The 22,535-nt window shown below is 44.5% G+C and overlaps 1 protein-coding gene across 1 annotated transcript in view; it reads left to right on the top strand.

Moving 5' to 3' along the window:
• LOC142245878 (dynein axonemal heavy chain 11-like) overlaps positions 1–22,535 on the top strand; it is a 519,159-nt gene that overhangs the window by 142,856 nt on the left and 353,768 nt on the right. Inside the window, exons 28-34 of the mRNA XM_075318873.1 lie at positions 3,439–3,516; positions 5,230–5,362; positions 5,434–5,561; positions 8,840–8,988; positions 9,359–9,509; positions 17,661–17,792; positions 17,883–18,056. Of these exons, the coding sequence (XP_075174988.1) occupies positions 3,439–3,516; positions 5,230–5,362; positions 5,434–5,561; positions 8,840–8,988; positions 9,359–9,509; positions 17,661–17,792; positions 17,883–18,056 (945 nt within the window). The remainder of the gene's footprint in view (positions 1–3,438; positions 3,517–5,229; positions 5,363–5,433; positions 5,562–8,839; positions 8,989–9,358; positions 9,510–17,660; positions 17,793–17,882; positions 18,057–22,535) is intronic.

Raw genomic sequence — 22,535 nt, 5'->3', positions numbered from 1 at the left:
GCTCATCCCACTGAACGCTTGCACACTTTCCCTGTGGGAAGAACACTACTCAGACAACACAGGGTGAGGGAACCACACATTGGTAAGACTTTATTGAGTCACCAACAGGCAACAACACAGTGTACATTCCCTGTAAGAACACAAGACGGTGCAGGCAACAGAGTCTCACCCTTCCGCTGGTCCGCCAGGGATTAGCATTTTCGTGACTTCAGGGCTTCAAGGGCCAATTATCCCATTCCAGCAGCACCCTTTTGGCATGCACCCAATGAGAAGAGATAGCGGCAAGTTTAGTAAGCAGTTCTGTGTTTCCTCAGTCGAAACCAAAGCTCCTCCACAGAGCTGATGTAGAATCCTTCTCATGGTACAGTTCTGTGATTCCCCATGTGGAGCTAAAGTTCCTTGGCTAGGGACATACAGTCATATGAAAAAGTTTGGGCACCCCTATTAATGTTAACCTTTTTTCTTTATAACAATTTGGGTTTTTGCAACAGCTACAGTATTTCAGTTTCATATATCTAATAACTGATGGACTGAGTAATATTTCTGGATTGAAATGAGGTTTATTGTACTAACAGAAAATGTGCAATCCGCATTTAAACAAAGCTTGACCGGTGCAAAAGTATGGGCACCCTTATCAATTTCTTGATTTGAACCCTCCTAACTACTTTTTACTGACTTACTAAAGTACTAAATTGGTTTTGTAACCTCATTGAGCTATGAACTTGATTGGCAGGTGTATCCAATCATGAGAAAAGGTATTTAAGGTGGCCACTTGCAAGTTGTTCTCCTATTTGAATCTCCTATGAAGAGTGGCATCATGGGCTCCTCAAAACAACTCTCAAATGATCTGAAAACAAAGATTATGCAACATAGTTGTTCAGGGGAAGGATACAAAAAGTTATCTCAGATATTTAAACTGTCAGTTTCCACTGTGAGGAACATAGTAAGGAAATGGAAGAACACAGGTATAGTTCTTGTTAAGCCCAGAAGTGGCAGGCCAAGAAAAATATCAGAAAGGCAGAGAAGAAGAATGGTGAGAACAGTCAAGGACAATTCACAGACCACCTCCAAAGACCTGCAGCATCATCTTGCTGCAGATGGTGTCAATGTGCATCGGTCAACAATACAGCGCACTTTGCACAAGGAGAAGCTGTATGGGAGAGTGATGCGAAAGAAGCCGTTTCTGCAAGCACGCCACAAACAGTGTCGCCTGAGGTATGCAAAAGCACATTTGGACAAGCCAGTTACATTTTGGAAGAAGGACCCGTGGACTGATGAAACAAAGATTGAGTTGTTTGGTCATACAAAGAGGCGTTATGCATGGAGGCAAAAATACACGGCATTCAATAAAAAGCACTTGCTACCCACAGTAAAATTTCGTGCAGGTTCCATCATGCTTTGGGGCTGTGTGGCCAATGCCGGCACCGGGAATCTTGTTAAAGTTGAGGGTCGCATGGATTCAATTCAGTATCGGCAGATTCTTGACAATAATGTGCAAGAATCAGTGACGAAGTTGAAGTTACGCAGGGAAGGATATTTCAGCAAGACAAGGATCCAAAACACCGCTCCAAATCTACTCAGGCATTCATGCAGAGGAACAATTACAATGTTCTGGAATGGTCATCCCAGTCCCCAGACCTGAATATCATTGAACATCTGTGGGATAATTTGACGCGTGCTGTCCATGCTCGGCGACCATCAAACTTAACTGAACTGGAATTGTTTTGTAAACAGGAATGGTCAAATATACCTTCATTCAGGATCCAGGAACTCATTAAAAGCTACAGGAAGTGACTAGAGGCTGTTATTTTTGCAAAAGGAGGATCTACAAAATATTAATGTCACTTTTATGTTGAGGTGCCCATACTTTTGCACCGGTCAAATTTTGTTTAATTGCGGATTGCACACTTTCTGTTAGTACAATAAACCTCATTTCAATCCAGAAATATTACTCAGTCCATCAGTTATTAGATATATGAAACTGAACTAGCTGTTGCAAAAACCCAAATTGTTATAAAGAAAAAAGGTTAACATTAATAGGGGTGCCCAAACTTTTTCATATGACTGTAAAGAAGGATAATAATTTTGTGACAGGAGCAATTTCCTATTATACCATTATACCACTCAGCTCTCTTACAGGATTGGTGGAGATGGCCCTCTCTCATTTGTTGCAAGTTCAATCCGACTGCATAATTTTCCTCTGAACTATGCAGTGAAAGGGGCTGAGGCAGTACACATTTATAGATAATAAGGCTCCCATCAGTCTGGGAAGGGACAATGGTTAACTTCTCTTGATTTAACAAACAATAGGACCCATATGTCTGGCCTAATTAAGAACAGTTCAGCTTCATACAATTGACCAAACACTTTGTCGTCACATCCACTACTTTAACATTGATGGCCTATCCTTAAGGTGGCTTTACACACTGCAACATCGCAAACGACATCGCTGTAACGTCACCGATTTTGTGACGTTATAGCGACCTCCCCAGCGACATTGCAGTGTGTGAAACACATCAGCGACCTGGCCCCTGCTGGGAAGTTGCTGATCGCTACAAATCGTTCAGGACCATTCTTTGGTCCTTTGTTTCCCGCTGTGCAGCAAAGTCTCAGTGTGTAAAGGGGATTTACAGCGACTTCATTAGCGACTTCCCTTTCAAAAAGCTGCTTTACAACGTCCCCAATGACTAGCTAGGTCGTTCTGCAGGTCCGGATCGCTGTTGCGTCGTTGGCCAGGTCTGCCTGTTTGACAGCTCACCAGAGACTTTGTAGCGATCCCGGCCAGGTTGGGATCGCTGGTGGGATCGCTAGAAAGGCTCAGTGTGTAAAGGGGCCTTTAGAGATAGGTCATCAATGTCTGATTGGCTGGGATATGGGGTGTCGTAATCCAACCAATCAACTGTTCTTTTTGCCACTGGCGGCAGCGGAAAATGCTCAGTTCTGGAGCTGCCCTGTCTTCTGATAGTGGCTGCAGCTGGGTAATGCACATCTGCTTCCTATTGATTTGAATAGGAGGTGGATGTGTAGTACCCGCTGCAGCCGCTATCAGTTGACACAGCAGCCTCGGAACTGAGCATTTCCGGCCATCTACTGCTACCGCCGGCACCGAGAACAGCAGCCGGGTGTCGGGCCCTGGCCGATAAGAATAAGCTATCAATGTAAAAGTAGAGGACAACCTCTTTAAATTCTTATTGCAGTAAATGGTTTGGGAAGCAGTTATTCACTTTTAGATTGTTGTGTAAAAAAAGCAAAGGAAATTTCACAAAAATAGTACATTTTCTGTCTACATCAAAAATCAGTTCTTTCATAGTTGCTTTTATCTAAAGAAAATACTTTTTTATTGCTTAAAATGGGAACATTTCATCATGGAAAATATTTAACTTCTGCCTTCTAGTAACTGCATCATTTTTTCTGATTTTCTTCATGTTTTTGGCTCAGATCTCTCAGTTGGAAGAGCTGCTGGAGGTCCGTCATTCTGTGTTTGTCGTTGGGAATGCAGGAACAGGCAAGAGCACGGTGCGTGGAAATATTGGCAATAAAAAAACAAATAGCATGGGATATGCCTACGATTATTCCTATCAGAATGTAAAAAATAAAACGTGAAACACGCTGAGCAAGATACGCTATTGCTTCCATTTCCCATTTGATCCAAACACCTCAAACTCTCAATACATTTATGTATATATCTATCTGCCCAATATCTATATATCTATCTATCTGCCCAATATCTTTCTATCCATCTATCTATCTATCTATCTATCTATCTATCTATCTATCTATCTATCCATTCATCTATCTATCTATCTATCTATCTATCTATCTATCTATCTATACAAATAAGAGGCTATGCCAGCCTCTGTATATATGTGAACATTGAACATATGAAATTTGAATTGCATTACTGCTAACTGAAATATATTTTTTATAAATGAAGTGATTCAGCGCATAAATTAGCCAATTCATGAGAGCCCATCAGCCACGGCAAGGTGTTCTTCCTTGACTTGACCCTAACCTAATATCATGCCTCTTTTGGGCTAAAAGCCTACAATTTTATGGGCAGGCAGGATCTAAGCATTAATAAAAAAAAATGCACAGACCTCCAGTGCTTAATACAGTAACAAAAACTAAAAAAACTGACCAGCGCCTCCAAAATGAGTAAAGCAAGTGTGAACAGGTGCAAGTCGCTAAGACTGCATATTATACAAAGGAGAAGATACAGCAGCCTCTGTAAAAGCTCTGATATATGCGAACATTGTACATATGTAATTTGAATTGCATTACTGCTGTAGGAAATGCATATTTAAAAATGAAGGTAATTATTGCATAACACTTACAGATGCTGCTATATTCTCTTATTTGTATATTATGCAGACCTGTTCACACTTGCTTTATTCTGTTTAGAGGTGCTTGTCAGTTTTTTAGTTTTTGTATCTATCTATCTATCTATCTATCTATCTATCTATCTGTCTGTCTGTCTGTCTGTCTGTCTGTTTGTTTGTTTGTTTGTTTGTCTGCCTGTTTGTCTGTCTGTCTATCTAACTATTCATTTATCTGTGCAATGCACTGTATATATACTTTTTGATGGAATTTGAATACCGATCTGCCTGTTTATGTAATTTCAGTCTCTGGTAGATCTGGAGGCTACAATATGCTGCTTAAGCATGAATGGCAATTCCCTAATGTAATGTAATCAGGTGCATTCATTCTGAACTTCCCCTTCACTATGCAGGTTATTATCATATTGATCAAGAAATTAAAAGAACCTATGACAGAATTGGAATATATTAGGGATTTGCCTTTTATGCAGTTAGGATGATTTGTTCCTCCGTCATAAACAGCGCCACTCTTGTCCACGGATAATATTTGGTATTGCAGCTGAATAAAGTTGCAATACCAAGCACTGCCAATGGACAAGAGTGGGGCTATTTCTGATTCCTCAGTTTAATAGTAAAGCGGAGCTGTCACCAGATTTCACAATACAGACAGCATACATTATTAAATAACTTTCTTAGGCTTGATGAGATTGGTGTACTTACTTTGAAAAATCCCAGTCTGAATAGTTCTTGTTTCACGTTTTCCTGCCTGATATTAGAGTGAGCATTTTATGAGCGTTGCTGTGATATTACATGTACTTTTTTGTTTCCATGTTTGATATTTTATAGCTTTGCCACTGATATCTGAGTGCTTTTGTTTTTATGACATATTTTATTGCGTCCGTGTCTTCCCCAGATCCTTAAGACTTTACACAGGACGTACTACAATATGAAGCTAAAGCCCATCTGGCATGATATCAACCCTAAAGCTGTGACCACTGATGAACTCTTTGGATTTCTTCATCCTTCAACCAGGGAGTGGAAAGATGGTAACTGTTATACTAGTGAGGCTGGGATAGTCTGTGGTTGTATGTATACTTATAATAGGTTGTGTTTTTAGGGCTGTTTTCTTTCACAATGAGAGAGCTCTTCATCAACCCTCATGATGGCCCAAAGTGGATTGTCCTGGACGGAGACATTGACCCAATGTGGATTGAATCTTTGAACACTGTCATGGATGATAACAAGGTGGGTGATCCTCCTGTGTATAGTGCACTCATGTAGCTGTTGCACAATACCTCCTCAATGAAAAGAGGATGACTGGGATGTTCATTGGGACCAGTACAGGGATTGACATATCATTGATGCAATCTGTGCAGCCGCACAGGAGCTCAGGAGGTAAGGGGGCCTATAGTCACCTTCAAAACAATTGTAAATGGGCATTTATGAGCTATCGGACTGAAGGGACCATATATTGTTTTTACACTTGAGTCCGTTATGGCCTGTGTCCACCAGCAGATACAATTCTGCATTTTTTACTCACCAAAATAATTCAATAATTATCTAACTAATGACACAGGAACATATTGATGTACAAAATCAGTTGTGATCTCACCAATGTGTAATACTATTGTATGAACTGAGGATTTCGATTGCGTTAGGGCAATGACAACCAGAGACGGGTTCTTGGTGCAAAGACGTTTATAATATGCAACCAACAATATGTACACAGAACAGAACATAAACACAGTAAATACCTGCCAGGTTCAGAGCAAAGGGGAATTCCCGGGGCCGCGCACCGGACTCCCCCAGGGAGACCTCCAGGAGCGAACCCCTATACAGGGACTGTCTGGCGATCACCCCAGAAGGCCTAAATGCGCAGCAGCCGGGACACAAAAGGGCAACAGGTATATTCCAAAAATGTCCGTACGTGATGTGAGTCCTAGGGTGGATATGAAACGGAAGGAACCGGGCAGAAGTGCCGACCAGAGACGGCAGACGGAGTCCGGGCACAGCTTGATGAGACCAGGTGAAGTCCAGAGCCGGTGTCGGGTGTTTTCAACAGGATCCAAATAGCAATCAGGAACCAAGAGCAGCAGGGCAGGAGTAGACAGGAAGCAGTATACTCAGGCAACTAGACTAAGCTTAGGGGCGGGCTTTTAAACAGATAAACAGGAAGAAGGTCAACAGAACAGAAAACTCCATGTTAACAAAGGGCAAGATCCTTCAGAAGAAAACTGGAAATCCCGGAACTCTGACACAATGGCGGACACTAGGGATGGGTGGACGTGGACTGTAAAAGTTGATGAGCAGTGACATTACTTAGTTCATTTGTAGTCACAGCTTGAGGTACGCACTATCCTCCACCTGTGACCACAGGTAACCTGACCTCAGGTAACCTTATTAAACTCAGTGACCTCAGTGAGGCCACTGAGTTCACAGACCTCCTGCATCTCCTGGCAGAAAACCATGTTTTTTTGCCAAGAGATGCAGATTTGGTGCCGAATTTTTTACACTATGTCCCTGTACTCAATCTACACCTTCTGGCAAAACAATGCATTAAAATTGCATGCGTTATGATGTAATATTGATGCAATTTTTTGCCAGGAGGTGTAGATTGGGTGCAGGAATATGGTGTAAAAATTTCAGCACCAAATCTAAATCTCTTGGCAAAAAAAGACCAAAAAAAATTACCTCTGCCACCAATCACTGACCTCGTCAGTGACCTTTGAATTTAATGCATGTGATCACTGAGGCCAGTGATTGTCTATTGCAGTCATGTAAATGATGGACAGGTACAACATATTTTCTATGCGATTTTCTGTTTTTCGTCTTTTCCTCCCCTTCTTCCAAGAGGAGCAATAACGTTTTTATACTTCCATCAATATAGCCATACGAGGGCTTATTTTTTGCGGGATGAGTTGTACTTTTGAAAGACACCATTCATTCTGCCCTATATTGTAGTGGAAAATGGGGAAAAATTCCAAGTGAGTAAAAGTGCAAAACAAGTATTGTTTTCTTTGTGTATTTATTTACCATGTTCACTATTTTGAAAAACAAAGTATGATACCCCAGGTCAGCACACATTCGCAGACACCAAACATGTATGGTTTTACTTTTATCTAAATGGTGAAAATAAATGGTGAAAAAAAAAATCTGAAGTTTGTAAAGAAAAAAAAAAAGAATAGGGCTCCGAGACCCGTAGTGTTCTCATTTTTCACTATCTGGTGCTCAGTGACAGCTTATTTTTTGCATCTTGAGCTGGCATTTTTAATTATACCATTTTTGCATACATACAATGTTTTGATTGCCAGTTATTACATTTTAATGCAATGTTGCGGCAACCAAGAAAACGTAATTTTGGTGTTTGGAATTTTTTTTCTTGCTACGCCATGTATTGATCAGATTAATTGATTTTATATTTTGATAGATCAATAATTTCTGAATGTGGTGATACCAAATATGTGTATTATTATTATTATTATTATTATTATTATTATTATTATTATTATTATTGTTTTATTTTCAAAGGGGCAAAAGGGGGGTGATTTGAACTTTTAGGGTTTTTTCATTTTTTAAAACTCTTTTTTTTCTTAATTGTTTTTTTATTAATTCTACTAGTCCCCCTAGGGGACTTTATGGCTGTGCTGTCTGTTTGCTTCTGCTGACCAGAGCGATGCTTCAGCATTACTCTGATCAGCAGAAATGCTAATCTCCTGTGTTTGCCGGCGCTCTGCTGGCATTCACAGGCAGTGAATAATGGCAGTGATAGAGGTCATCATCTGATCCCACTGTGCCATGACAATCCATGTGGGCCCCGTGATCATGTCACGGAGCTGCTGATGGCGGCAGGGAACGGCGTGTTCCACACCGGAGCGCATTATATCGCACTGTCAGAGTTTGACAGCACGATCTAAGGGGTTAAAAAGCATTGGAGGGACTGTTAGCTTCACATGTCTGGTAATCAGACCAGCAGACAGGTGCGGGGATTACTGCAGGCTCCCGTGGTAACTGGACAGACCCGGCCAAGGATGTACCAGTATGTCCTTGGTTGTGAAGGGGTTAAAGGGAATCTGTCAGCAGGTTTTTGCTGTGTAATCTGATGTAGGGGCTGAGACCCTGATTTCTACTTGCAGGTCTGCATGCTGTCATTTTGATACAATCATAGTTTTCTCTGCTGCAGATCTAGCAGAGCTTGACATACTGAGCTGTGTATAACCCCGCCCACACCACTAAGTCGCAGCTTTCTGAGTATATTATACATTACCGTAAAGCTTTCAATCAGTGATGGAAGTGTGGTTGGACCAGTAAGCACAAGGCACCTAGTTGTGCAGTGATAATGTACTGCAGATAAAACACATACTTTATTGCAACTATAACAAACAGCCCAGTAAGTGACACATGGCTGAAATTAGAACTCAGCTCCTACATTATAGTGATCTCAGATTAAAAAAAAAATCCTGCTGACAGATTCCCTTTAAGAATATAATGACCTTATAGCATGATGTCTTTCTTATCTTACGTAGGTTTTGACCTTAGCCAGTAATGAGCGTATCTCGTTGACACCTTCCATGCGGTTGTTGTTTGAGATCAGCCATCTTCGAGCAGCGACACCTGCGACTGTATCGAGAGCAGGGATCCTGTATGTCAATACACAAGACTTAGGCTGGAGCCCGTGAGTAAAGAATCTATAAATGGCTACTATGTAATCAGATTGTTTAGCACAACTATAACCTTACAATACAACGGAGGGTGCGGAAATGATTGACTCTGCTGCTCTCCATCCCATAATGAGCTTGGCTTCTAGGCTTTGGGATGTGTGATGGGAGTGTTATTGCAATATCTCATAAGTCTAATAGTTATTCTCTGATATTGGCGGCTCATACCCGCAGGCATTAAAAGGGTTATTTAAATTTTTTTACATTTTTTTTGCGATTTCAGTATTTCCTATTTACTTTCCGAATACAGAAGGGCTAAAAATGAAATGCAAATCCCTCCACGCAGGATTCCTCTACTCTGTGTCTGATTTCATTCTTTTTTATTAGTTACGTTACCAGCTGGATCGAGACTCGTCAGGCTCAGTCAGAAAAGGCAAATCTGACCATATTGTTTGATAAGTATGTTCCTTACTGCTTGGAGCAAGTGCGATGTAATTTAAAAACTATAACTCCAATCCCGGAAAACAGCATGGTTCAGGTACAGGCAATGCATTTTATTTTCGTGCTTTTTTTTATGTTCAGTATGATCCTTTGCATTCTTTATTCCAACGTATGCCGTAAAATATGAATAAAAAAAGGTTTTGTTACAATGAATTAAAATGAAAATGTGGTGGCAAGCCAGAGATTGTCTACAATACAGTAGTCATAGGGCCGATTAGAGCTTTTCTGCTGCCAGGGACAAACATTGAAATGGCCCTACCCCACCTGCTGTTGAAACATCAAAAAACCTAAAAATCCAACTGCAGTGGTCAGGTGACTGAAGCAGCGCATCATCGCATCTTTTTCTGTTCAAGTCATCTGACTGCTGCACTCAATCACAGGCTGCAGTGGTCCTGTGGCCGGTGCACGGTATCACATCTGGTGCCAATCTGAATCCAAATGTTAACAGGAGGTGTAAATCATTGATATTGTTAATTTTGGCAATTCCAAACCTCTGGGCAGCTTTATATTTAGGCTGGAAAACCCCTTTAAATTAACACCTACAAAGCTAATATATGGTCGGATTACACAACGGGCAGATACTACTGCTGTACATGCAGGTGACTTCTGTAATAGGCTAATATGATCTCCGTTGGCCCATGTGATGTCTGCAGGGGCTGATATTTTAGTAGGGTCTAATAATCAACCCTTTTAAATATCATGTCTTTTTTGGTTATATTGTCAGGGATGTGCCACGGCCTATCGTGGCCAGCTGATAATCCAGTGGCAGCGAGTATTAGAAGATCACAGAGATTGGCAGCACGTGCTTTTATCTGACAGTTCCCGGTTTCTGCAGCCTGCAGATTCTATGACCTGGGGAACTGTCAGTTTTTCCTCTCAGTTGCCAGCCTCAAACTTCCTTTATTAATCTCACCTTGAGGTGATTTGGGTGCGGTTTATAGTTTGCTCTTTGCTGTGGTCTACAGTGGTCATCTCCTGTTGCTCCAGAGACTTCTGTGGCTGCTGCCCCTCTGATAAATGTTGGACTTTTGCTATCTACCAAGGTTCTGGTGATAGCATTCGTGTTTCCCCTGTATTGTTTCCTGTTGTCTTCCATTAGTGTTAGTGGTGTTGACTAGCACTCATACCCTTCATCCTTACTTAGGGCTCTGTTGCCAGGGAAATACAGGGCCCCATGTATCCATCTTGGCGACAGGTGCAAAGCCTGTATAGGGTCGATGAAAGCAGTGAGGGTGAGCTACAAGTTTTTGTCAGGGGTCACCACTTCCTTCTTTCCCTAGCAATAAGGCATTTCTACCCCCTTCTTTTGCGTTGTTGGTACGGGAGACTGGCAGATTAGGATAAGGTGGTATATATCCCAATCACCAGTCGGGGCCCACTGTGCTCGAGATGACAAAGAAGCTACTGGCAACTCGATGGTTAGGCGGAGAATACAGAGCTGGGTCGCTCTGAAATAATAGGGGCCTGATCCAAGTTAAATAGCACTTGGATCAGGAGACTGTGAACCCTGTTAGCATCACAGGGTCCAATCACCCAGCCCAGGAATTCCCTGCTAATGCCACAGAAGTCCTGGGGTACGCTGTCCGTGCACGTAGGGGGCACAACCGGACAGGTGGCACAGCAGCCGCAACCCAGTTGACTCCACTGGGCTGCACTAGCAGGACTGGACGGTAGGAGGTGGAAGCCCGGCGCCTGACCCTAACGTGCTGAGCCACGGGTGTCTTGGCGTGACAAGCACCGGATACCTAACCCTGCGTACCGCTTCCAATCTAAGGCTTATGCCGCAATGAGGCTCTAACATCGAGGTGTGCTTTGTCTGAGCATTGGTGAAGACTGCGCACCTCCATGTTGTCTTCAGCCCCTTTTATTACCTAGGGTCTGCCCCAAACCCAGGGTGGACCACAATGGCACCTCCAGGGGCCAATAGCGGAGTGCCATGTCATCAGTGACATCACCAGCGACCTATCTGGCACCGCCAAATCACTGATGACCTCATGGCAGCCCCGCCCCAAACACCTCACCAGTCATCGGCTGATGACCAATGGTTGGATGCCAGGTCATAGGGGCGGGCCTCCGCAAGTCAGTCCCTCTGGCTTATCAGGGCCTGCCACCTCACGGACATGCTCAGTGAAGTCCTTCCCGGACTTAGGCGGGCTTTGCACGTTGCGACATCGCAGGCCGATGCTGCGATGTCGCACGCGATAGTGCCCGCCCCCGTCGCAGGTACGATATCGTGTGATAGCTGGCGTAGCGAAAATTATCGCTACGCCAGCTTCACACGCACTCACCTGCCCTGCGACCGTCGCTCTGGCCGGCGACCCGCCTCCTTCCTAAGGGGTCGGGTCGTGCGGCGTCACTGCGACGTCACATGGCAGGCGGCCGAGTGGAGGGGCGGAGATGAGCAGGATGTAAACATCCTGCCCACCTCCTTCCTTCCGCATAACCTATGGAAGCCGCGGTGACGCCGGTAGGAGATGTTCCTCGCTCCTGCGGCTTCACACACAGCGATGTGTGCTGCCGCAGGAACGAGGAACAACATCGGACCGTCGCGTCAGCGTAATTATGAATTACGCCGACGCTGCAACGATGATACGATTACGACGATTTTGCGCTCGTTAATCATATCATCAAGGCTTTACACACTACGATATCGCATGCGATGCCGGAAGTGCGTCACTTTCAATTTGACCCCACCGACATCGCACCTGCGATGTCGTAGTGTGCAAAGCCGCCCTTAGCCTCCAATGCACCTGAACCACAGACTTTGTCTCAGAAATGAGACTATGAGGCTGAGCACGCTCAGTAGGCACAACACAGGACTTAGGCTCTGGCTGTGGTAAATCTGCGCACGCATTCGTACTATTCCAAGTACCTGTGCAAAGAGGCTTTTCACACTAAGTGTGGGAGCATGCTCAGTAGCCTGAACTGAGGACTTAGCCTCAGAAATGGCACAATCAGGCTGAGCATGCCTACTAGGCGAAACACTGGACTTAGGCTCTGGCTGTGGTAAATCTGCGCACGCATTCGCATTAGCCGCTTCTCCACACTTAGATGTGGAGAAGGAAGCAGCCAGCTGGATGACCCGAGGCAGGGCAAACACGTTGGCTGGCGCATGGGCGAGACTGGAACCGCAGCCGGCTGCGGCGCCGCCAATTCGCAACAGTTGTCCTATATGGCTGATAGCCGTGACACATATTCACCCCTTCTACTTAAAAGGAACCCAAAAAAATTATATTTACTTGCAGTTATGGGGTTAATATGCAGATAAATAGCATTTAAACCCTGTGCATCTGGCTTATTGGAGCAGTGGCTACAGGGTAAAAATTAGGTTATATTTCCCCTTGAGAAGATCGTTTCCAGTCATTAAAAAGAAAAAGGTCAGCATGCAGACGCCCGATTGGGAATTGTAGCAACATTGCAATCTAATAAAAATAGAAAATCTCCAGCTATTGGGGAAAAAATGCTTTTAGTCTCCAAATAAAGGGTACATCCTTTATTAATTCATTAAAAGTATGGACATGACACCAATAATAATGAAAAACCAACGCGTTTTTGGCGGAGCCTTATTCATTATTATGTGTGAATTGCTCACCACCATTTGTGAACAATTCACACATAACCTTGAATAAGACTCTGCCGAAACGCGTTGGTTTTTAATTTCTCTTGGTGTCATGTCCACATAATGGATTAATAAAAATGTACCTTTTATTTGAAGACTAAAGGCATTTTTTCCCATCACAGCAGTTTTCTCCTTTTCTTGGCTTACAGGCATTGGGGCAGTGCAGGGAATGGTTGCAGTCATCACCCACTACACTATGGGTGTGACTGTAATCACTCCCCCACACTTTGATTTACAGCTTGCTCTGTAGCATGGCAGAGATTACAGTCACACTCACTAAGGCCTGTTTCAGACGTTAGTGATTCTGGTACGTATGTGCTAGTTTTTATACGTACCTGAATCACGGACATACGCAGACCCATTAAAATCAATGGGTCTGCTCACACATCTGTGATTTCTCATGGACCGTGTCTCTGTACGGCATACATGCGTGTCCGTGATTTCCGCACGGAGACATGTCCATTTTTTTCTGGCATCACTGATGACCCACGGAACACACTATGGTGTGATCCATGAAACAATTACCAGAAAAACACATACATTGAAGATAAAAAACTTTCTATATTCACCTTCTGTAGCACTGCTGTGTTCAGCCGCTGCTCTCTGCTGCTTCCATATGCATTTATGCAGGCACATCCGACCCGAAAGTAGCTGCAGCAGGGGTTAGCGGCGGCCGGAAACACAGCAGAGCCGAAGAGTTCAGCACCATGGACAGCAGGAGCGGGGACAGGTGAGTCTACGTCCATGGGCTATCACGGATGACGGATCACGGATAGCACATGGATAACCCACTAGACTAGACTAGACTAATTTATCACTTGCTCCCCAGTTTACAATCGGATATTACCTTGCAGAAATTCCTCCCCTACCATTGTGTAATAAATAATTATTATAATAATAAAATAATTAATAAATTAATAATTAATCACATCCAGGTGTAACATAGGTATATAATATACTCATTCTCAAAAATCAGCACCCTGTCCCCTACCACAAGATCCTCACCTCTGCACACTGGTAAAAGCACTCTACAACTCTGGGGGCCAATTCCAGCTCCTTTACTTCATTGTCATTGAACCACTTCTTCTACAATCTCAATGTACGCTTTGGGTTTGTTGTCCTGCTGGAACACTATGTCATCCTTCTTCATACCCATAATACTCAAGGGTATGAAGTAACTCATCTTGTAGGATACTCATAGGTAGTTCAGCATTCAGACCACCATTGATCCTGGTCAAGTATTCAACGTCTTTGGCTGTGAAACAACCCCATATCATCAGGCTTCTTTCCCCAAACTTGACAGTTCCTTCAATTTCTCAATCCGTTAGCTCCTAATAACACACTGAGCTATTAGGGAACGTGAGAACAGGTTGTAATTTGTAGTATACAGGAAGAAAAAGATTTCAGGGCCCAATGGCCCCTTCTTCAGGAGAATTACAAATGATTATTGGAAATTTGCCTGACGATGGGGCCGTTGGGCTCTGAAAGCTTGATAATATAATTTTCCTGATTAGCCAATAAAGGTATCACTCCTAAAATCCTTTTGTCGTTCTTGGTGCATAAGTATCTGAATTGATTTTTTTTTTTAAAAAAGTGAATTAAAAATGTGAGTATTGTAATTGTTTGAAATCTCCGACTTCTGTTTTACACCTTATATACTAATATATAGGTATATCACAATGTACTGATATATAAAAATGTATCTCTATGTACTGGTGATGTAAAGAAGAAGATTAGTATTTAGATGTGTAGGAAGAGAAAATTCTCCCATACTTGTGGCTTCATGATAAAGCTGCTGCCTACTACTCAACAGGTCATGAGTTTGACTCCTGGCAATGGCCACACTTCAAGAAAAGCTATTAATTAATTAATTGTAGGCTAACATTGGTTGTGTATGGTATTACGGATGGTATATAACTTGGAGAAAAATAGTATCTTTCTTCCACCATGCTAGGATGTACTCATAGCTTAATAGGTCAGGGATATTTTTTTTTCTTGGACATGGGAAATCATAAAACAACAAATAGAAGTATAATTTACTCCTGTCACCCCACTGGATCTATCACAAGCTACTCCGGCAATTAAGAACAGCTCCAAAAGCAATGACTGCAACACCTGAATATAAAAGGACTGCTAAAGCCAATGATTGCTGGTAGCGATCCGGTGACTTGGACAGTGTGTCTTCAAAAATTTCTCTGATGACATTTTGTTCCAGTTACCTGACTGCAAGTGGCAACTGATTTTTCAGATTCTATTGAGTCTATTAATTGGAAGGGCCTAATGCCACGCAGTCTATCCCCCTGGCCCCTCCCCAGTGTCTTCCCACTTTTCCCGATATCCACCGTATATGTACCCATTGTGTGCCATCTATTTAACAAAGGAGAGAGAAACCCTCTAGAAACTGCTGTGATGGGAGATAGGTTTGATTGTAGTAGTTTAATCTGATAGATGGTTTGGTGAATAGCAACCATAGCATCTAAGTGGTCTGACTTAGGAGGAACCCCTTTATCACCCTCATTGAGTTCCCATGATGCAATTGTGGGAACCTGATGGATTGTTGTATTTATAAGCAGGTGACTATGCTGGGGGTGCGGTGGCACAATTTTGACTTTTGCTATGGAAGTGTCACATGGTATTTGACTGTAAACTCGCCGAATATCATGGCAGCATCAGACACTGTTTTTGACACGCCACACTATGCTTTCTCTTGTGCTTCTGAGCTGCACAGCAAGCTTGGGCGTCGACCAGCTGTGTGCTCATTAGTGATCGGACTATCAGGATTTAATTTTTGCTAGCCTGCTGGCTACCTTTTAGATCACATGTTGTGGGAGACCTATCACAGGTACTCCCTGCCTTTCTAAGATGGAGGAATCTGTCTTCCCATGCCGACTATGGCTTTTGCTAACCCGGTCCGTGTGCTGTTGTGTTTCAGTTGCTGGTGTTTTATTGCATGTTGCTTGTTGTGGAATCCCTCTCATCTGGTTATTTCCTCCCTGCTCTTTCTTTCCTCCTTATCACGTATTGTCTTATATCTCCATGCGTGCTAGCTGTGTAATAGTTTTGGTTACTCCATTTGTCCTTATCTGTGGGTTCAACCACTCCTGTCCCAGCCCTTCCCTGGGGTTGGGGAGAGGGGTTATGGCACTACTAGGAACTGCATTTTTACCAGGATGCAGGACCTACCCCCAGGGACCTGGAACACCAGTGCCAGCAACACCCACACACCAAAATCTCAGTTCCCACTCTACACCAGGGGTAATTGGCTAGTCGCACACAAGGGGATGGCCACCCAGAGGGCGGAGCCATACCAGGGGACTAGACAACATGGTGGGAGGGGACAGCATTAGTCAGAAGTCTGTAGTAGTGAGTAAAAGTGGAAAGACGTGCCTAGAGATGGGTCATGTAACGGTGACCCGGGGGCACAGGAGAGTAGTCACCAGGGTGGGTACACCCGAGTACAACTGGGACTAGAGCACCAACGGGGCACAGGGCCCTAGGTCAGATGCAAATTACCTGCACAGTGAGGGGACCTTCACGGACCTCACTGACCCACAGATCCGGGTGCACCAGCACTATGCAAGGATCATGGTTGATGACACAGACCAGCCCTACAGGGTCCACACTGCCCGCTGTACAGACAAGGAGACTGCCACAAAAAGGGACAATCGGGCCCCAAACGCTCCACACTATGGGGACCCAACCACACTGAGGGTGCCGGGGGCAGAACAACCGAGTCATCAACTGGCACTGGAACTACAGGGACCTGAACCAGCCGTCCGAGGGTCAAGAGTGAGTAGAGACTGTTAACTACAACCACAGTGTGGCCTCCCTTATTGATGGCGAAAATCTCCATCACCCATCTCCCTGGGCTCAGCCCTACCTGCAGAGGGCCTACCACCATAGCTGCCATTACCACCAGCCCTAGGGGTAACCAACTCAGCAGCGGCGGTTCTCCTATATTAACCGCAACCCACAGGTGGCGTTACACCAATGACTTTAATCTCCCTTGTAAATACTCCCCATTAAAAAAGCACCCAGGGCGCGGGACAGGGCAACGGCCATCAAAGTGACATTCCCCAGTGATACACCGCCCGGGACCCAGTACCCCATTCCCTGGGTGACACATTAGTGCAGGGCTATCCAAGAGCAGGGCAAAGAAGATGGGCAAGACATCTTCACCATCAGAAGTATCTCCGGGATCAAGGATAGCTGGGGCCCCTAACCTAAGGGCCAGATTAGGAGCCCTGGTCTCCTGTTATCCCCTCACACAGGGAGTCTGGATTTCTATGGACGCTCTTGTTGACTGCTACAACCAGTCACAGGGTTCAGTGGCTTGTGACTCCAGGACAACATAGTCATCACTTTCAGAGTCAGCAATGACCACAAGGTTGTCCTGCGCTCAATCCACATGGGCAATAGAATGTAAGTATGCCCTTATTTGCTCTTTTATGATAAATCATGCCAACGAAAAAAAAATAAAAATTTGTTTTGTATATTGTTTTATTTTTATCTAAAAGGCAAATTCTATATTATATAATTGACATGTACATATTATTTGTCTTCATGCAGACATTATGCTCCTTATTAGATTGTCTCCTTACTGAGGAAAATACCCCTCCGGATTCCCCTCGGGAGCTATACGAGATATATTTTGTTTTCGCTTGCGTCTGGTCTTTTGGGGGTGCACTCTTTCAAGATCAGGTGAGAAATGCAACTTTGCCAGTGGATGAATAGTAAGTAAAAGAGATTTTACATCTTCTGTATTTATTTAGTGTAAATATATTATTTCAGCTGATCGATTACCGTTTGGAATTTAGCCGATGGTGGAACAAAGAAATGAGAACCATCAAGTTTCCATCAAATGGAACAGTGTTTGATTATTTTATTGACCCTGAAACTAAGAAATTTACTCCTTGGATTGAGAGGATTCCAGAGTTTGATATGGCCCCAGATGTTCCATTACAAGTGAGTATCAATATCAAAGTATCCAAGCAAACTTGAAAAACACCCATATGTCAGGTTACAAATTTGGTTAGATTTAAACCTATGGTCCCAGTGAAGAGTGATTAAGCTGAAAAATTGCAGACAGTGCATAACTCGATGCTGGCAAAGCAGAATACCTAATGCAAATCACGAGCATATTTTCCTTGATTTCATGGACTTTTACTGCTCCTACTGGATGTATGTTAGATATAAATCTAAGATGTTGTTGATATACTGTATGTGGTACACACATGAACCTTAGATAATTTTACACTAATCTTGAGAGATTGATTTCTAACTTAAAGGGAACGAAGGATTCGGCATGTTGGAATTTCAGCCAATCCTTTTGTTCGGCTGTGAGATAATCCTCTGCCAGGGGATAAGGAAGTTGGAAAGATAATTTTCAGTCAAACGATATCTCGATGGACAGTTATCAGGAGAACCTGAAATACCTATATATTAGTACTGTCATGAGGACTATGGGGATAGTGGGAAACTAGGGCTCCTAAACTGACCCTCAAGCTAGGGGCTCTGTGCTATCCCTAATCTCAGGGATATCCATAAAGGTGGGGATGCCTGTCTCCTTCCTGGCCCTGCTCCAGACCAGCCCTGTGTCAGGCTTCTACCAGGGGGGCGCAGAAGCTGAATGGAAATGGAACTCCAAATTGCATTTAGACAAAAGCCCATAAGAGGGAGCAAGCACCAGAAAGAGTAGTCAGCAAGCCTAAGGGGTACTTTGCACGCTGCGACATCGCAAGCCGATGCTGCGATGCCGAGCGCGATAGTCCCCGCCCCCGTCGCAGCTGCGATATCCTTGTGATAGCTGCCGTAGCGAACATTATCGCTACGGCAGCTTCACATGGACTCACCTGTCCTGGGACATCGCTCTGGCTGGTGACCCGCCTCCTTATTAAGGGGGCGGGTCATGCAGCGTCACAGCGACGTCACACGGCAGGCGGCCAATAGGAGCGGAGGGGCGGAGATGAGCAGGATGTAAACATCCCGCCCACCTCCTTCCTTCCGCATATCCTACGGAAGCCGCGGTGACGCCGGTAGGAGATGTTCCTCGCTCCTGCGACTTCACACACAGCGATGTGTGCTGCTGCAGTAGCGAGGAACAACATCGGACCGTCGCGTCAGCGTAATTATGGATTACGCCGACGCTGCACCGATGATACGATTACGACGCTTTTGCGCTCGTTAATCGTATCATCGAACCTTTACACACTACGATGTCGCATGCGATGCCGGAAGTACGTCATTTTCAATTTGACACCTGCGATGTCGTAGTGTGCAAAGCCCGCCTAAGTCTAAACTTGGGATGTCACGTCAATACAGGGGGAATGAGCAAGCGTAAACAGGTGGAAGCAAAAAGGGTCAGGAGCCAAGAAGTCATGTCAAAAGCCAAACAGGGGAAGCAGAGCCAAAGTCAGGAAACGTTACAGAGGTTAGAGGCCGGGAGAGTAAGTAAGTACAAGAAGGGGGAGGAGACCGAGACAGAACAAGATAGGGGTCAGGTAGACAGGGCGGACAAACAGTACAAGGGAAACGGAGATCAGGGAGAGGAAAGCTGGGTAGTGGGACAGATCAGGGCTAACTTACAAAAAGCAGTTGCGCACGCTGTAGAGCAGGCGCTATTACTGGCGGCATTCTGAAGGAATCCACACCATGATAAAGTGGTGTGAGTTCAGGCTTATAGAGGAAACATAGAGAACATTCAGCACTCACCCGGTATCTTGTAGAAACAGTCCTTTATTTCATCAAGTAAAACTGGAGTGGTACAATGTGGAGGGAGGATGTGGAGAGTGGTGGGACGACGGCTGATGTTTTAAGTCCTGACCAGTGGTGTGAGCCCTGGAACGAGGCATAACCGAGGAGACCCCCTTCCACCATACTTAAACTCGTTAGTGTCCAGCTATAGTCATAACACCCTCGTCTTATACCCCTTCCCCAGGGGGGCTGGGACAGGGGTGGGATTTCACCCGCAGAAATAGACAGACAGGAACCAAAGCTCTGTCACACAGGACGCTCACACAGAGGTATGAGACAATAAGTGATAAGGAGATAAACAAGAGCAGAGAGGAAATAACAAGACGAGGGGTAAACTCCACAACAACACTAAGCACAAACCAACTCTTTCTCCAACAAGTCTTGGACACCACAACACACAGACCAACACAGAATAAACTATACTTGGCGTGGGTAGAATATTTCCTCCAGCATAAATAGGAGAAGACCAGATGTGATTGGCTTCTTTACAACATGTGAAGAAGCCTACTGAGCAGGCTAGCAGACATTAATTCTTGCCAGCCTGTCTATGAGTAGACATTAGGTCGATGCCTGGGTCTGCCTGTGTTGATCAGAGACACTTGAGAAACCATTGGTAAGAATATGCAATGTGAACAGATCCTGACACTGTTATGACAGATGGCAAGTTTTGTGCAAAACTCCGTGTGACAAGTTTGTGCTTCAAATTTATGTCCCCAAAGCAGGGCCGGCGTCAGCACGCGGCATACCCGGGCAAATACCAGGGCCCTGGAGAGCTGGGGGGGCCCACTCGGCCTCGGCAGTTCTGCTGGCCCCGGGCCGAGTTCCGGGGACAGCAGTCCTTGGCACTGGAAACTGTGGCTGCCGGCCCTTTAAGGCCCGCAGACCACAGCGTTCACTGTGTTCTCCTGCATTGAGCATCATCTGTGGGCGGAGCTACCGCCTGGCGTCCTGCTCGGTCGCACAGATGAAGGAGTCACAGTGCCAGCCAGCGACCCCCAGCACATCGCTTCCCTCCAGCGCTGTGTGGGCCCCATCTGCACCGTGACCTGATCAGTATGTGGGACATCACTCCCTCCCCGCCCCTCCCTGTCCCCCGTGCGTGTGTGGGCCCTGCAGAGCCGCGTGTGTGGCCCCCGGAGCCGCGTGTGTGGGCCCCGCAGAGCAAGGTGTGTGTTTGTATGTATGTATATATGCAGCAGAGCAGTATGTATGTATGTATGTATATATGCAGCAGAGTAGTATGCGTGTCTGTATGTATGCATGCAGCAGAGCAGTATGTGTGTATGTATGTATATATGCAGCAGAGCAGTATGCGTGTCTGTATGTATGTATGTATATATGCAGCAGAGCAGTATGCGTGTCTGTATGTATGTATGTATATATGCAGCAGAGCAGTATGCGTGTCTGTATGTATGTATGTATATATGCAGCAGAGCAGTATGCGTGTCTGTATGTATGTATGTATACATGCAGCAGAGCAATATGTGTGTCTGTCTGTATGTATGTATGCAGCAGAGCAGTATACGTGTATGTATGTATGCATGTATGTATGCAGCAGAGCAGTATGCGTGTCTGTATGTATGCATGCAGAGCAGTATGCGTGTCTGTCTGTATGTATGCATGTATGTATGCAGAAGAGCAGTATGCGTGTCTGTCTGTATGTATGTATGTATGCATGCAGAGCAGTATGTGTCTGTCTGTCTATATGTATGCATGCAACAGAGCAGTATATGTGTGTCTGTCTGTATGTATGTATGCAGCAGAGCAGTGTGTGTGTGTCTGTATGTATGTATGCATGCAGAGCAGTATGTGTCTGTCTGTCTATATGTATGCATGCAGAGCAGTATATGTGTGTCTGTCTGTATGTATGTATGCAGCAGAGCAGTGTGTGTGTGTGTCTGTATGTATGTATGCATGCAGAGCAGTATGTGTCTATCTGTCTATATGTATGCATGCAGAGCAGTATATGTGTGTCTGTCTGTATGTATGTATGCAGCAGAGCAGTGTGTGTGTGTGTGTCTGTATGTATGTATGTATGCATGCAGAGCAGTATGTGTCTGTCTGTCTATATGTATGCATGCAGCAGAGCAGTATATGTGTGTCTGTCTGTATGTATGTATGCAGCAGAGCAGTGTGTGTGTGTGTCTGTATGTATGTATATATGCAGCAGAGCAGTATGTGTGTGTCTGTCTATATGTATGCATGCAGCAGAGCAGTATGTGTGTGTCTGTCTATATGTATGTATGTAGCAGAGCAGTGTGTGTGTCTGTCTATATGTATGTATGCATGCAGAGCAGTATGTGTGTGTCTGTCTATATGTATGTATGTAGCAGAGAAGTGTGTGTGTGTCTGTCTATATGTATGTATGCATGCAGAGCAGTATGTGTGTGTCTGTATGTATGTATGTATGTATGTAGCAGAGCAGTATGTGTGTGTCTGTCTATATGTATGTATGCAGCATAGCAGTGTGTGTCTCTGTATGTGCATGTATGATGTGTATCTATGTATGTCAGTGTATATGACTGTATAGATTTGTCTGTTTATATGTATTTTTGTGAGTTTGTCTTTAAATATGTATATGTGCGTGTATGTATGTGTATGTATGTGTGTGTCTGCGTGTTTATGGGGCCCACTGGGACTCTTCCGCCCGGGGCCCACAAAAACCTGGAGCCGGCCCTGCCCCAAAGCATC

This window comes from Anomaloglossus baeobatrachus, chromosome 7 (assembly GCF_048569485.1).
Source record: "Anomaloglossus baeobatrachus isolate aAnoBae1 chromosome 7, aAnoBae1.hap1, whole genome shotgun sequence".
Classification (NCBI taxonomy): Eukaryota; Metazoa; Chordata; class Amphibia; order Anura; family Aromobatidae; genus Anomaloglossus; species Anomaloglossus baeobatrachus.
This window is presented reverse-complemented; position numbering and strand designations above follow the sequence as displayed.